The sequence below is a fragment of the Mugil cephalus genome, chromosome 15, assembly GCF_022458985.1.
Source record: "Mugil cephalus isolate CIBA_MC_2020 chromosome 15, CIBA_Mcephalus_1.1, whole genome shotgun sequence".
In the NCBI taxonomy this organism is placed as follows: domain Eukaryota; kingdom Metazoa; phylum Chordata; class Actinopteri; order Mugiliformes; family Mugilidae; genus Mugil; species Mugil cephalus.
The window spans coordinates 13,748,150-13,763,989 of record NC_061784.1 but is presented as its reverse complement, the minus strand read 5'-3'; the positions used below and the strand labels follow the sequence as shown (position 1 = coordinate 13,763,989).

General features: G+C 42.7%; 1 protein-coding gene across 2 annotated transcripts in view; it reads right to left on the bottom strand.

Annotated features, from left to right (window-relative positions):
• The window catches only part of frem2a (FRAS1 related extracellular matrix 2a), a 60,651-nt gene that overhangs the window by 33,921 nt on the left and 10,890 nt on the right, over window positions 1-15,840 (bottom strand). For both annotated transcript variants that reach the window (XM_047607971.1, XM_047607972.1), the window contains exon 3: window positions 6,221-6,367. In XM_047607971.1, the coding sequence (XP_047463927.1) occupies window positions 6,221-6,367 (147 nt within the window). The remainder of the gene's footprint in view (window positions 1-6,220; window positions 6,368-15,840) is intronic.

The following is a 15,840-nucleotide window of genomic DNA, read 5'->3' as shown; positions in this document are numbered from 1 at the left end:
AAGCGGGTCTGTGCGACGAGGTCAGAAGAGATTAGGGAAAAGGAAGGTGAAACGAGTTAAGTGGGTTTACAAGTCAGTGGGACGGCCGTCACCGGGGAGAGGGGGAAGCGTGGGGACAAAATTAGCGGGTGAGATCGAGGACACACACACGCCCGTGAGGAGTTGCGCTGCTCGTTGATACTTGAAGAAAAGGTCTCGAAAACAGTTGAATCCAGCCTGATCCCTTTCCTCTTGTCCGGTCCTGCTCTGCCTGAGCTCTGCTTCGCGGGGGCATCTTTGAACCCTGATCTCATCTCTGCGTTTCTCCTTCACTGATCCTCTCTACCTGCGCGCCCTGTTGTGATGGGCTATGTGTAACAGCTCTCCTCCACTGTTGCCTGGCACCACGCCGGCTTTCATCAGCTAACCCATGCAACAGCATCAGGCTCCTGGCAACATCGCCGGGTGTCCTTTTTTTTTTTTTTTTACCATTCTCTCCGTCTCTGATCTAACGCTATCTGTCACTGCATGTAGAGATATACTTTCCATGTATACCAGAACATTGAAGGTGCCTTTTCGGTTTTTTGGATTATTATTTTTTTTTTCCTCTGACTTCAATTATCATTTGCAGCTCTGTTTTTTTTCGTTGAGACCTTTGAGTTTCGTTACCACTCTGCCATATCCTCCATTAGCACGCTACATATAAAAACTAACAGATGGTGAAAACGGAGGTTCATATTTATCGGCAATTTGCAACTAGGAGTGCTCAAACAATTCAGTGATTAAAGCTAGAGTGCCAGATTTTTTACATGTAAATGCTTTTAAGTCCTTGCCAACCGGTTTCAGACGAGGCTTATTAAACCAATCAGAGCCAGGTAAGTCTCTCTCCATATTGCAGAACATTGGAGTTGGAAATTTGGTGCATGAGGAAACTTTCCCCGGCTGGTGCACCAACCAAAGATTGGTTTTCCAGATCTGAAAAGTGGAGCAACCACAGTGACGGGGAATAACAAGTCTACAGCAACTATGGTGAAGCATGTGGTTGGAGAAATAAGAAATGTGGCAGTTAACAAGGTTCTGTGAAGAGATGGTATGTAACACGCAGCCATGTGTCTCTCATGACCAGAAAGGCTAAAATACAATCTATTAGGCATTCAATAGAAAAGTCTCTGGTCCTCAAGATAACTCCGCGAGTGATGTTCACCAAGGACAAACGCAGATTACTATTTGTAGAGTATCACTAAAGAGTACTGATTGAATAAAAGGGACCGAGGGGCTGTAGGGAGTGGGAACATGCACATACATCTGCAGTGTCTAAGTAATCATTGGTAGCTTTAACTTAACTTTAAATCAGTCAATTTACATAAAAAGAATAATCTGCATAAAATGTAATAACTGATTGCACGTTCTTTATCAAAATGTAAAACCTTTACCCTGTTGTAGCTCAAATATAAGGGTTTGCTGTTTTATCCGGTCTTCAACAGGGGGTCCCCTAGGGTTTCGATGGAGGTACTGCAGGAGGGTCGCAAAGTATTTGGTTGATTAGACATTTTTATGTATTTTTTTTTTTTAATTTCCCCCCACAAATTTAAATTTCTTTACATTAACATGAATCCAACATGTTTTAGTAAAGAGATAGCTTAATATTGAATGTGAAATGATACTAATAATGTATATTTGTAAATAGGAATTTAATATAGAACACATATGCACAATGTGGGGGGGGGGGGGCTACTTCTCCATCAATTTGGGGGTTCTTGACCTGAAAAACATTAAAGGCCTCTGCTTTAAATCATTTTCCCTGGTATCAGTCCAGCTGATGATGTATTTCACAAGTAACAATAATAATAATGCATTGGTTTTACATAGCGCTTTATACTCATAGATACACAAGGATGCTTTACATTGAATGGATTATTCATTCAGTCACACAGTCACCCCCTGGTGGTGGTAAAGTACCTCAGTGGTCACAGCTGCCCTGGGGCAGACTGATGGAAACAATCCGGCCTCTGCGACCACCACCAAACATCCCCCACTCGCAATCAGTGGAGTTCACACTTGGAGCAATTTGGGTGAAGTGTCTTACCCAAGGACACAACGGACAGACTAGGGATAGGGCGAAATCGAAACGCCAAACTTTTTGGTTATTGTATGACCGCTATAGCTCCTGAGTAGGGATGGGCATCGATAACTCTTTTAAAGAACAATTAGCCTTCATGCTTATCGATTCCCCTTATTGATACTTTTGGTGCCGAATCTTTACGTCCCAGTCCAGGAGGTTGGCTGAGGTGTGTTTGTCGCAGCTTTTAGACCCTGGCTGTAAAACATTTAAGACGAGATATGTCATTATGACTGTATACAGGATAAATTGCTGGAGACGTTGCGGCCGGTGCATAAACCATTCAATAGAGCTGATTGAAGAGAGCAGTTGACACTGCAACCTTTGAGTTATTATTTCATTTCAAATGTGTCACCGTCCTAAAATACTTTTCTGCATACATCCTGTTTCATCAACATCATCTGCGTCCATGTTTTTGTGCAAAGAGCCACAGAAGTTCAACAAAGGAGTTTAAATAGCAAACACACCTTTAATTCAGGCAGAATCTATCATTATTTCTTACATCATTACAGCAGCACTGCTGGCGGTCACCAATACCGAGGCAAAACGAGGCAACCTACGAAGAAGGGCGATCGAGTGAATCCTTCATGCATGCTGAAAAACTGTCCTCCATGCCGGGGAGACAGTCTCAAAAGTCATTAAGACATAAGCCAAGCTAAATTAGCCAATACTGAAATCTATTAAAAGCTATTACATTGATCCCTTTCTGTTTTTACCGTTGCATGTTGCCCTAGACGGGACCATATTTCATTATCAACCCTGAACATGCACCACGTACAGACACACAAAAGTACATTTGTGCAAGAAGGCGTACAAATTTTATAAGAATCATGAGATAAAATATTAATGTCAGAGTGACTTAGGCTTGGCGTTGTGGAGTACGGCACACCTATTTTCTTACAGCTGCCATAAATATTAATTTTCTTTAATCTCCCTCCAAACCACACACAGCTAAACATGTTGTCACTACATGCAAGGAACTTTCACACTGATGCACTTTAGCACCGTGTCAACATGCCATGTTAGAGATCCGGTGTAAAAAAAAAAAAAAAAAAAAAAAAACGGCTTGAAAGCGTTGCGTATTATGTGTGTGTCGTCAGAGATAACCAGGTGCTCGCACGCCAACTGTGCTAAGAGATGAGAGTCAGGACGCGCGCTTTCATGTGTGCCCTGGAGATACTCTCAAAACCTCCCCGAGAGGAATCAAACATACAGTCATGCATGCACACGCAGATAGATAAGTCTCAAAGCTTACATAAACTGCTACACCGTGATGGTAACACATGACCTTACGATTAGCAGGGATCAGAATGATGATGAGAGGTGAGCGAGAGGGGAAAAGCTGCTTACAGCCGCTACTTCTCCCAGAGGGAACCGGCTGAAGCATGACAAAGTCAGTGCTGAGTGCGGCATTCAGGGACAAGATCATCATCCTTTTAACCTTACAACTCGCACAAACACTCAGACATAAGCACGAAAACACGTCGGCTCCTTCTTTCCAAATCGCCTCCATCTGCTGGTCAAAATGCTTATTAAAAAACTCCAGCATCGGTGTTTGTGTAGCCGGCTGGATTTGAGATTGGAGCGACACACACAGCGGCCTGTTCTCTGCCCACTCTGTGTTTTGTATACGGATGAGCGTTGCCGGCAGCGGGACGCTCACTTCATTTTAAGTTTCCTGATGATTCACCTTTTGTCTGTTGTTTGTGTCGTCGTCAACTGCTGTGAAAACCCATTCCGCAGCTTACCGTTGCTAAAAGGCAAAAGTGCAGCCGTTCTCACGCTGTCTATGTTAGATCGGAGAGGCTGAATTTTAACAAGAATCATATGGAGCACAGGTGTGGAGCGCATTGCAAGATTGCAAGTTTGTTTTAAGTCTTATCTGAATGTCGTCTCAATCTCTTCCCTGCTATTTAAGGATCTGGCTCAATAAATCTGCCTGCGTTATAAAACCTTCTGCACTGCAAAAAAGAAAAAGGTCATCAGTGATTCAGTTCAATTCAACTCAATATCACACCTCATCTTATACCATGATATTCTCACACTGATTATACTGTATCACTTCCTGCTCACACGACTCACAATCAACTATATAACACGTGTATAATAGTAATAAAGTCAAAATTCACTCTGTCTCAGAGTGATGCTGAAAAACTAGCCCATGCATTTGTGTCTTCTAGGCTGGATTATTGTAATTCATTACCGTGTGGTTGTCCAAATAGCTCTCCAAAAAGCCTCCAACTGAATCAAAATGCTGCAGCAGGAGTATTGACGGAAATTTAAAAGTAGAATATGAGGCAAAATCTTCAGCTACCAGGCCTTTCTCCTGTCGAACCAGCTCCCAGTTTGTGTTTGGGAAGCAGAACACCCTCACTACTTTTAATGTTAAGACTTTCCTTTTTGACAAAGCTTATAGTTAGTACCAGAGCCAAAAACATCCAACAGTGCTTTACAAATGAATGAAATTTGAAGTCAACCAAGCCTTATGCTAACCTTTTGCTAGCTAAACTTTTTTTTTTGCTTTCAAGCATTTGAAGCTGGCTAGCGATCTCCGCTAGCGTTTTCCTTTTCATCATTTCTCTGTGCACCAGACGGGCACCAACATGACGGCAACATAAAGAAAAAGTGTGTGGTAAATTGTTTCTAAGAAGTCTAGTTTTACTTGGCCTATCAACACAGTTGGAAACAAAGATTCTGTGATGCTGCGTCTTGCTGCTACGTCGTCTTAAATTGGTCATGTGATTTGAGGTATATATACAGCTCCGGTTAACGCTGGCTCAGGTGAAACCCAACCAATCCATTAGTTATGCTGCTATAGGTCTAGGCTGCTGAGGGATGACACATCGAGCACCTGTCCTCTATGCTCTTCTCTCTCGCTCCAAGCTCCTATCCTCTAATGTTTTTTCTCTAGCACGGAGCTCCTCTAATTTCTTTTATAACATCTTCTCTATTAGTACTCATTTATATGCATTTGTGTCCTCTTACTGTATCACATCTTAATAGCCGGCCACAGTAAACAATGGAATCTGTTTCTAAATAGCATTATATCAGCAACTCCTTTATTTTCTTTTATAAAACTGTTAACCCAACATGCAGACACAGCAAGAACATCATCACCGCAGAGAAGCCCCAACTAGATTTTTAGCCACTGTTTGGAACAAATAAATTAAAACTTTGAACATGAGTTAAAATCATTTGCAAGGCAACATGAGACTGCTCGATGCTGTTTGCCAGCACGTACGGGCAAAACAATGTTGAGCACTCATGTTGCCATGCAATTATTTTTACCTGCCTGCATCACGCTGAACTTAGAGCTGGCTGATCTAGCTTCCTCAAGCTCATAACAACATTTTCCTTTTCTCAAAAACTTTAAATCGCCTCAAATCCAAACAAAATTACTTTGACTTGAGGGAGAAATTGGGTTATTTTGTGTGTTGAAAGGAAATGTTGCAGTTTTGATTTGGTCAAGTGCTGGAGAGTAGTGTGCCGAGTGAATGTGAGAGTCAAAAGGTTTACGAAGCAAATGACAGAATTGTGTATGGTATAAATAGCACAAAAGTAAACTACCAAAGTAGGACATTATAAAAAGATGGTTGTGTGCCATTTCTTGAATTCCATAGTTGTTCTTATATACAAAGAAAGAGGAAAGTAGAACTGTAACACAAAATCAAAAGCAGAAGAAGCTCTGAGTAGGAATGTCCTTAGTTTTGCAAATTATGTTCAAAATTGAATCTCCTCTGGGGATGACACTGAAATGGAAAATCAAGGCACTACCAATCGAATTAAAGTTCTTCTAGCACGAGTATGTGCAATCAAGATATCTCATCTTCTACTACCACTTAATCCTGTGTATGCATCAAATTTATCAAATTTAATTTATTTTATGAAAATCTCTCCAACAGCCGTTGACATTTCACTCAACAGGAGTTTATTTATTTTTCCTCTGGAGACCACGAACGTCTGTACAAAAAGGTTGAGGCAATCCTTCCAGCTGTTGTTGTGATATTGGACAAAAGCGACGGACCAACATTTCCATCCCCAGGGCCATCATACTAGAGTGGCTGAAAAGCGCGTCGCCCCGGATAGGAAAAGGGAGAAAGACAGAAAGACAAATAGGCTCACCGATGAAAGATGTCTCCCCCAGGTACCCTCTGCGTCTGAGGACCACCTCCAGGAACTTGTCCTCTTCATCCACCACGTAGTACTCTTTCTCCAGAGAGATCCAGGCCCAGTCCAGACGAAACTGGTGTCCTTTGAGCTTGTTCCCACCTGGACAAAATATGCAAGAAAACAAAAGCGCTTTATTTCTGGATTTTAAACAATGCTTTATGTTTCATTTAAAAACGAAGTTGCACAGTTAGCAGTTTACAGATTATCCTGAGCATGCCAGCCAGGCAGGAGGAGGAGGAGTTGGAAATGGTCACGTTAATGCTATGCTAACAGAGCTACTCAATAGCTGCCACTTCGACGAGCAGACAGGAAAGATTGCTGCTTCCTGCAGCTAATTTACCCACCTACTCCTTGGGGTGAGGTCAGAGCTCTGCAACGCTGAACGGAAATAATGAGAAAACACTCTAAAGCTGGACTAGAAAAGAAGTTGAAGAGAGATCTTTCTTTCTGCTTTTGCAGGCAATGAACAATGACTAACTCTGCGTGGCGTCCCCATAAAGTGCCATTACGAACGTCTGATTATGTGTTTCGCTGGCAAAGGGAATATGCAGAGGTGGACTGTTTGTGGTTCATGTTATGTGCAGGAAAATCTAATTTAGCTCCACTGAGGACAATTGAAAACAAAGTTGTTTGCTCTATCCGTGTCCTTTGTGCATCTTAAAGGCTGAAGTAGTATGGCTGTTAAACGCACACAAAGCATACTGTAGCACTCTGCCTCCATCATAATGATAAAGGTCATAATCAGCAGCAGGCAAGCATTGTTGCTCAAACTCCCTTCGGCAAAAAAAAAAAAAAAAAAAAGGCGGGTGCTACTCTATGACTAATCCTACACTGTGACACCGATCGCGTAGAAAATAAGGATATATACCAGCCTCTATTAATAAGAAATCATGAACAGCATGACGAAGAGCGGCCATACTTTCCACTCCCACATCTAGTTCACGGTCGGATTCACCCTTCCCAATAGAATAAGGCACTAATGCGGCTCGCAGACATGGTGCTAAAACACAGCAGAGGTGAAAAGTTCAGCACTTTCCGGTTTGGTAGACACTGCTGCAACATGCTGAGGTGAGGACACAGCTAATGCATCCTACAAAACCCCCTAAAGCCAAGTTCAGGCTTCGCTCCACACGAAATCGCGCACATCCGCATCCCCTCGACTGCAAGCGCCAACGCGGCCCGCAACCTTAGCCCACGCGCACGCATACGTGTGCATGTTTGCGTGTACGAAGCGGCTCTTATGTGTGACGTCTGAAGCTGTGCGCAGAGAATGGGGATCTGAGCCACTGGTCCTCAGACTGTCCCATTCCTCCAGCCTTTTGGAAGGATAAAAGCCCTCTCACATGTGCTGACCAAACAAAAAAGTAGCTTTGAAATCATCCTCAGAAGAGCTAAATACACAATGCACCTTCTTTCAAAGGCTTTTCTGACAAAAAAAAAAAAAAAACTCAGCACACTTTTTCTTCTCTTTTATTTTTCCCAACCAATTAGGAATCACAGTTTCTGCAACAAATTTCATCGATCGAGCTGCTGAGAGAGAGTAAAAACTTCGGTGCTGGCTTGTGATGTAGGATCTTGTTAAAGAGTTCTGTCAGAAGAGATGACTTTCTTACCACAATTGTTGATAGTGTGACCAAGAATTTCTTCGTCTTGGTTTTCTCCTATACTTCCTGATACTCAATATGTTATTCACTTTGTGACCAGCGTGCTGCAAAAACCTCTGCGTGGTCAGCGCTTATTTTATCTTGCAAATCCCCCCGTCACGACTCAGTGGACTTGCACCATTAAAACCGCTGCCAATATTGTAACACTATGTTACTAAATCCAATTATTACACATGGCGTGAAATGGTCACCTACAGTGGCGAATCCGTGAGACTTATCCTGCCTCTGGAGGCTCAGATAAATACGCTCACCTCATTGTTTAAGGGTTCTGGTCTGAAAATTAAGTCATGTCGCAGCGAAGACACTGCGTGCTACCCGCATAAACGATAGACTGTAGATGGACAAAGCTGGTCGATGAATTTGAAAATTAAAAATCCAAATAAAATCAGAGCAGTTAGAGAACTGACCGCAGAAAAAAAAAGCAATTTTTTGAACTCAAATATCAACACAACCCTAAATGAATGCTGGTGTTGCTACTTGAAGTATTTGCTGAAAATTTGACCATAATATTTCACAAGTAAATAATGTCTTTCAGTTTATTTTGATTAAAAAAAAGTTCTTGGCCTTTCCACATTCCTTTGTGGTCAGCCTTGAGAGAGGCACTCTGGTACACAACAAAAATCTAACTCTGCAGTGCGGTTACTGCGTTGAAAACAAAAGTGTTTTTCCATCTATTTTCCTGCTAAATATAATGTATTTTAACATGAAGAGTATCACTACATGCCCTCAACCCAGATACCCACACCTATCCTTTTTCTTCAGGCTTTTGTTTTTAAAGATATTTGGTTCATCAACTTGTATATAAGTACATTTATTCAGTTAAAATAGCTTAAAACTAAGCTGCTACCTTTCTAAAGCTTTGTTGATGAACAAGCTTCAGGGACCAGCTTAAATTCTCACGCTTTGGGCTTGGAGAGTTGTTCAAGAAATAAAAATTGGAGCCACATTAAGTCAAAATGAAACTGATCGGTTAAGCAAACGCGACGCGCAGTCATGTAGCACACACGGAAAGATGGAAGCCTCATTTACAGATGTTGGAGATGTGTGAAGGACACACAAGGGGACATTGGCAGCAAAGTGGCGACTAGGGAACACGTGAACGCCAAAGTCACCGAAGCGAGACAGAACGGTGTTGATTGTATTTCCCCTTCAAGTGAGACGGCAAGAAGAGCTAGCTCCGTCCGTACACCGCCAATAAATGTATGTTCTCCTTGTTTCATTCAAAAACATTTGGGAGTGGGAAATATACAAGACGGTTACCTAGGCAACCAGATCCTGGAAGGCCCGTTAGGAGCCAGCTATCGGCTATAAAAAGATGGAAAGAGAGCAAATTGCTTCATATGTGGATGAATTGGAAAAAAATAAAAACAAAAAAAAGTATTTTTTTCAAACCAAATGTGAGATTAAGCTCTTAGCTTCGACTTTCTCGAGTTCCATCTGTGTGTTTTTTTATGTGTGTGTGTGTGTGTGTGTGTGTGTGTGAGGCTTCACATCCAAAATCAAAGACATTTTTTACAGAAAGACAGAGCTGTCAGCTGCACGCTACATATATTCTGCTGCTGGCAGTGTGGCCGTTCCCTCACTGTTGTGTCTCCTTCAGTATTCCTCTGCCTACGAGTCCCCAACTCCCAGTGCAACCGGCAAACAAAGACCTATGCAATGATCTCACCGCCGTGGAAAACTTTCAAGAAACGTTCTCGTGGCTCGTGAGCAAATCATCTATTTATTCGGTTGGCATGGTGCTCGTTTTCATAAACCACTAAACATGTGAAAGGGCTGCGACAGTCTCCGCGCCGAAATAGGCCGCCAGTATTATATCAGCACTAATAGCGGCGGCCCACGTACCATCCATCTGACAGGAGCGCCACTCTACATGGATTTTCATAGCTGACAAAATACAAATATCGAACTTCCCCTCAGGATGCTGCGGCACCTTTCAGCTTATCTTGACGGATGTGTGGCAGTCACTGCGGAGAGAGGCTTGGCGCGTGTGCAACTGGTGGAAAAGAGGATCACAAAGAGGAGGGTGACGTGTTGTGCGCTCGGCTGTGTCGCTCTTCTGCAAGGTGTGCGGAGCCAGACCCACAGACGACTGAGAGCAAGTCATTTTACAAGTCTTTCAGAGCCATAATTTAGAGTGTGTGTGACATGTGTTTTATCCACCTGCACTTACACTTCGCTCAAGGCAATCAGCATGGTAGCGGGTATCTCCTGAGGGGATTCATAGCCCTGGGCGAGTATTTAAACCTCTGTTCAACTCAAAGTCGAACTGAAGCCGGTTACGTCCTTTGTTGTTAATTCTCAAGGATCAAGTACAGTCTGGCTATCTGGGTCTGGGATACAATACAAGCATGTAGGCCGAGTTTAATATAGAACACACATTTAGTAGGTAGGGGATCCCTATTTAATCTCTCATCAGTTTGGGGGTCCCTGGCCTGAAGACCCCTGTTCTAGTCACTGCATTCGATTAACCTTTTAACGTTCCACTGGGACATATATGGGACAGCAGAAGGTTTTTGAACCAATCAGGGCTCTGTACACGAGTGGTATTTTAGTAAAACCTGCATGCAATGTGTCGTTGGAAAGCTCATTTTCTTCTGATTTCATTGATAAATGCCGTTCCAGGATTCACCCAAAAAAAAAAAAAAAACACATTTTTTCAAAACAAAAAAATTCAGGCGAACCCACCAACGTCTTATTTTTAACTGCTTGTCAGTCATTACTATACTGGATGAGATCCCTTGTGCCAAGATCCAAGGCAAAACGCATTTAGAAGCCCAGTCCAATCGAAAAAATGAACAGCAGGCTATCAGTCAGCTACCAGCTAGCAACCAACAAGGAGACACAAGCTAACTAGCCTAGCCAACAGCAACGGATATGCAACTACATGTCAACCAACATATCTCCCCTCTGCAAAACACGAGGCAAAACACAGTTAGAACCCAGTCCAACTGAAAGAAAGAAACAACAACTTACTCAAGAGAACAATGCAACCTAGTGATTCCGACTTTTGTGATTGAACATCTTGGCTTTCAAAAGAGACCAAGACCATGCATAAGCTCCAAAATGTTCAAGAACAGCATTCAATTTACTTTGAGTATGTCCTAAATAAATGTTCTTGGGTTTTTTTTTTTTTGGCAGAAAGGTTGGAGTAATTGGAGGTTAATCACCTAAGAGCAAACCGCAAACCAAACCTAAATACAAGTCTGGTGCTGCTGTTTGTGTTTCTCAGAGTGCTACGCGCGCCGTGGGCAACAAAGGGAGTGAAGTGCACATACATCAAGCCTCCCCTCCTACTCACCCACAAGAGATAAAAGTTGCGTGTGACAGAATAATGCATTGTTTCCTCCTTACATTCAATAGCCATCAGGCATGACTGTGCTGCAGAGACACCTTAAGCGACCCTTGCACATGAAACCATAGGAAACCGATGTGAGAATCCCTTACTCCTTTGAAGTTCTTCTTAATAATACGTTTAATATCTCTGAGGTTTTTTTCCCTGACGTCTGGTGGAGACCGTCGTATCCGACCCTGTGGGCATAGCTTGAAGGGAGAAGGCTTGGGGACGGAAACGTGTCAAGCTCTATATGTGCATGCAGTTTTTTTTTTTTTTTTTTGCACAACGTAAAAGCATCTCTTCTCCTGCACCATTTTATTGTGCTCAAGACTCCCCGTGCCTCCATTATAATATTTTACAGGGGGTAAGTTTAATGTATCTCAGGGCAGGTGCTGGGACAATGTATCCGCTGAAAGCTCCGGTTTCTCCTTCCCACTATTTTATCCCTCTGCTCTCATTTCCCCTGCATTATCTCCTCAGACTCTTCAAAAACAACATTTTATCCTGCCAGAAAATGTTCCTTTTCACGTCAGTTATTTTCACAATGTTTACTTTGAGATATATGGTTTTTATTAGAAGCCCTCAAAATACAAAATAATAAAGCGGAGCTCTGAAAAGCTCCCAAGCGCTGCATACTTTTATATTGCTGTGTGAACTGAAAAATTGGTACTCGTTTTTACGACGTGACGCTCAAGATTTAAATATAAATTAAAGGCCTATGAGGAGGCATTAAAAATGAAAAAGCAAGAAACGGAGGGGGTAAGGATGATCTATGCAAAACGGAGAAACTGCAAATGAGATTTTATGTGAACTGGAAGTGTCACTTTCCCAAAGTTTCGTTTTGTAACGAGAGGGACTCAGTCGCCGTATAAAAAGATGGAAAGACAGGGTGAAAATGAGACGAAAAGAAACTGCTAAGTTTAAAAAAAAAAAAAAAAGGTGACACGGTAAGTAAAGACGGAAAAGTGAAAATCTAGTGCTGTTAAGTGGGAGCAATGTAAGGTATTCACATAGTCAAAAATGGAAATCAGAACATCTTTCATAGCAAAAATGCAGCCCCATTTTGCAGCGATCTTTTCTTGCCTAAGATGAGATGGTCTTTGGTCAAGTTTCGAGTGCTTACATGTCATGCATCAGCTGTCAAGCGCTGAGAAACAGAATCAAAGATGATTAACACATAGAAAATAAACTCCTTCAAAGTCTGAGGCTCTCATCTCGAGGTTCCAATGAGATGCAGATGCAACTTCAGAGAACGTGCCGTAATCCTTCAAGAGAGATATCCATCCGTCCGGGGACAGACGGCAGGAAAAAAAAAATATATGGGCGGCTGTGTGACAGTAAAACCAAATCCCGATGACTAAGACAGAGCCCGGCGCCCGCCACCATAAACTGCAACATACTTTGAGATTTAACTCAACGGGACGCGGAGGCAGAAAGAGAGCACCTCGGGAGGTGAAGAGGACGCCGATGTGCGAGTCGGGCAAAAATAACACCGAAAGGACAGATGCTGAGGAGGGCCAAAGAACTGAAAATGAATAAAGCGCGGGCGAACAAAGATCTGGGAGTGACAGCGCGCGCAGGGGGAGATGAAGAGGATAAAGGCAGGAGAGCTGGGGCCATGGGAGAAGTGAGTGGCAGTGAATTCCTGAACAGACAGATAAAGAGAATCCTCTCCTAAAGACAATGCACATTTTACTCTGTGCATGTGTCTTCATGCTGCATGCCGATGCATTACCTCGCCATTCGGCCCTTATCAGGACCTTAACAATGATAAAAAATAAAAATGGTCAAGGGATTAACCTTTTGTGACCATGGTGGCAGCCGGTTCAAGCCCGTAATTGTTACTCTGAACATTCAAAGATGGAGAGATCTATTAAAAAAAAAAATAAAAAATGGCCAGGCAGTAGTAGCACCAATATGTTTCAACTTTCTATTTTAAATACGTCCATGCACGAGTTTAACTTTCATTCATTCAATTCTATTGAGTCGAGGAGTTTAAAAGTTATTAGCTGCTTAAAACCAACCCAGCTCTTCTTCTCGGCCGCAGTTTCTTTCATCCATTAGAAAGAAAGTCCAAGAGTACATAAATAATTTGCCGCGCTTATCGCCGAACAGAGTGGAGGGCAACCCAAGGAGGTCATTTCATCTCGAGCGTTGGCACCGCTCTGATGAAAAAAGGCCTTTTGATAAGACGAGGCAAAAGTGACAGTGGCACCCCGGACCCAAACAAAACTGATGATAAAGATGTGGCGGCGCCCTTGCAGCATATATGGGGATAATTAGCGCTCTGGATCTAGCGGAAGAGAAGTTTCACACAAAGTGTTTTGTTATGATTAAGAACGATGTGTGAAGAAAAGCATGTAACGCCCACTGTGTACAAAGAAACGCAGATAAAATGAGGATATAAAAGCAGCAAGTGGTAATTTAAGAGGATATATTGTGGTAACCCGAGATAAAGCAGTGGTAGTTCTGGGCTGCTCCAAAGCAGGGAGGGGTGGGGGGGTGGGATGAAAGGCCTCTATTGTAACAATCAATCTCATTTGCAGTGGATGAAGAAGCACAGCGATTAAAAAAAGAAGAAGAAGAAGAAAAAAAAAAGAAAAACGGGAACAAGATATGTTGCCCTCACAAAGGTTTTGGAGGGTTTTAGATGTAGCGTTGATGAAATTCCTGCTGCTATCCACACCCAGTTTGTCCCGACAAAACACATAAGATCTTCAACTTTTTTTAATAAAATTAAAATGAAAGCAGTGTCCCATTTATAATTCAGATGTCCAGACTAAAAATGGCTAATGTTTTGAATTATGAGGTAAATGTGGAAGGATCAGGCATAACATTATGACCACCTTCCTAACATTGTGTAGGTCTCCTTTGTGCCTCCAAAACTGCTGAATGGACATGGGTCTTCTGAGGGTGTCCTGTGGTGTCTGGTAACAGAGCGTTGTGGGTGGGGCGCCTTTGGGTCCTGTGGGTTGAGGGGAGGGTCCTCTGTGGATCAGGTTTGTTCCAGTGCATCCCACAGATATTTAATTAGTTTGGGATCCAGTGAATTAGGAGGCCAGGTCATAACCTTGAGGTGTTCTTTTTTTTAAGTTGTTCCTAAAACATTTTTGTGTGTTTGTGTGTGTGTGTCAGGCTGCATCCTGCTGAGGATGTCTGCTGCCATCTAGGCGTGTCATTGCTATGAGGTGGGGGTTCCTGGTCTGGTCTAGGTGGGTCCTAATGTTTCCCAGCAGAACACTGAACTGTCACAAGATGGTCAGTGTCATTTACCTACTTCACCTGCCAGTGGTCCTTATGTTAAGCCTGATCAGTTTGTGTAAAATAGTCTACTCGAGTATTAATATAGGCGTTTAATGCACTTCTGTGGACAAATAACCACAGTTATGTGTGACTCGATGGAGCCAAGAGGATGAAACTGTGCTCACAAGCAAAGGATTCTTCAAAGCCTGCCAATTACAAAACAGCAGGCTTTTAGTCAGGGTGGTCTTAAAGAGGAGGAGAAGAGGATGTTTCCAGGCAGAGGGTGCGCTAAGGTCTGAATAACAGACAGTAAAAGGAAAATAAGGATTTTTTCTTTAACTGTGACTCCTTCAAAGTTGCTCTTGTGGAAGAGGGGGTGTAATAGGTCCCTCCAACTGGATTGTATTATGCGAGGGGAGGAAATCTTAGATGCTTAAAGACCCATCTCAAAACATCAGAAATGAAAGTAAAGCCACTTGCATAATGGGGGAAAACATTAAAGTCGGACTAAAACAGGTATGTTCAGAAATGAAACAACAATCTGCACTGTTGTGATGATCAATGGATCATTTTCCAGAGCCGGCTGCAGAGGATTTTCGGCTTTGTTTTGCACATAATGGCGAAATCATTGTAATGTAACGGTAAATGGTAAAATTAAAAAAAGGAAAAAGTTTTTCATGACAATTTACACACAATAACGATAATGAAAGCCATTGTTGACGTCTCTATTGTCATTTGTTTTCATGACCGCATTTGTCATTTGTTTTCTTCTGCGCCGTTGTAACTTTCTCGCCTTCCCACGAAGCCAAAGAGAGAAGCCTGGGAAACCAGCCGCGTTCGAGCCCATTACACTTAATAACCGGAGTGAGCCTAGCCGGTCTTAACCTGTGACAGAAGGTTCCTCCTGCCACTCTTCCCCTGCAGATGAGCCTGTAATAGGGCCACATAATTACCAGTGGCTGCCTCGGAGCTCTGCCCTGTTCAGATGCCCAGGGCTCTCATTACCCACAATGCTGCCTGGGCTCTTAAATATCAAACACCTCTTTGTGCTGGAGGCCACACCGCCCCTTATCCTACGGCTATGCCTCTGTTCTCTGTTGTGCACGCATGTGTGGGATTCTCCCCAGAGGCTTGTGTCAGCAAACATGCGGAGTAGTGTTTTAACACATCTTTATAACGTATAGCGATACCTGCTTACATGTACATTCACGTCTTACAAGAATGTAATCAGCGCTTCCTGCAAAACAGACTTGTATACTAGGAGGAAGTGATTTGGGAGACTTTTGAGGGGGAACACATGAAGAATGGTGCTACGCACTTCAGCGCAT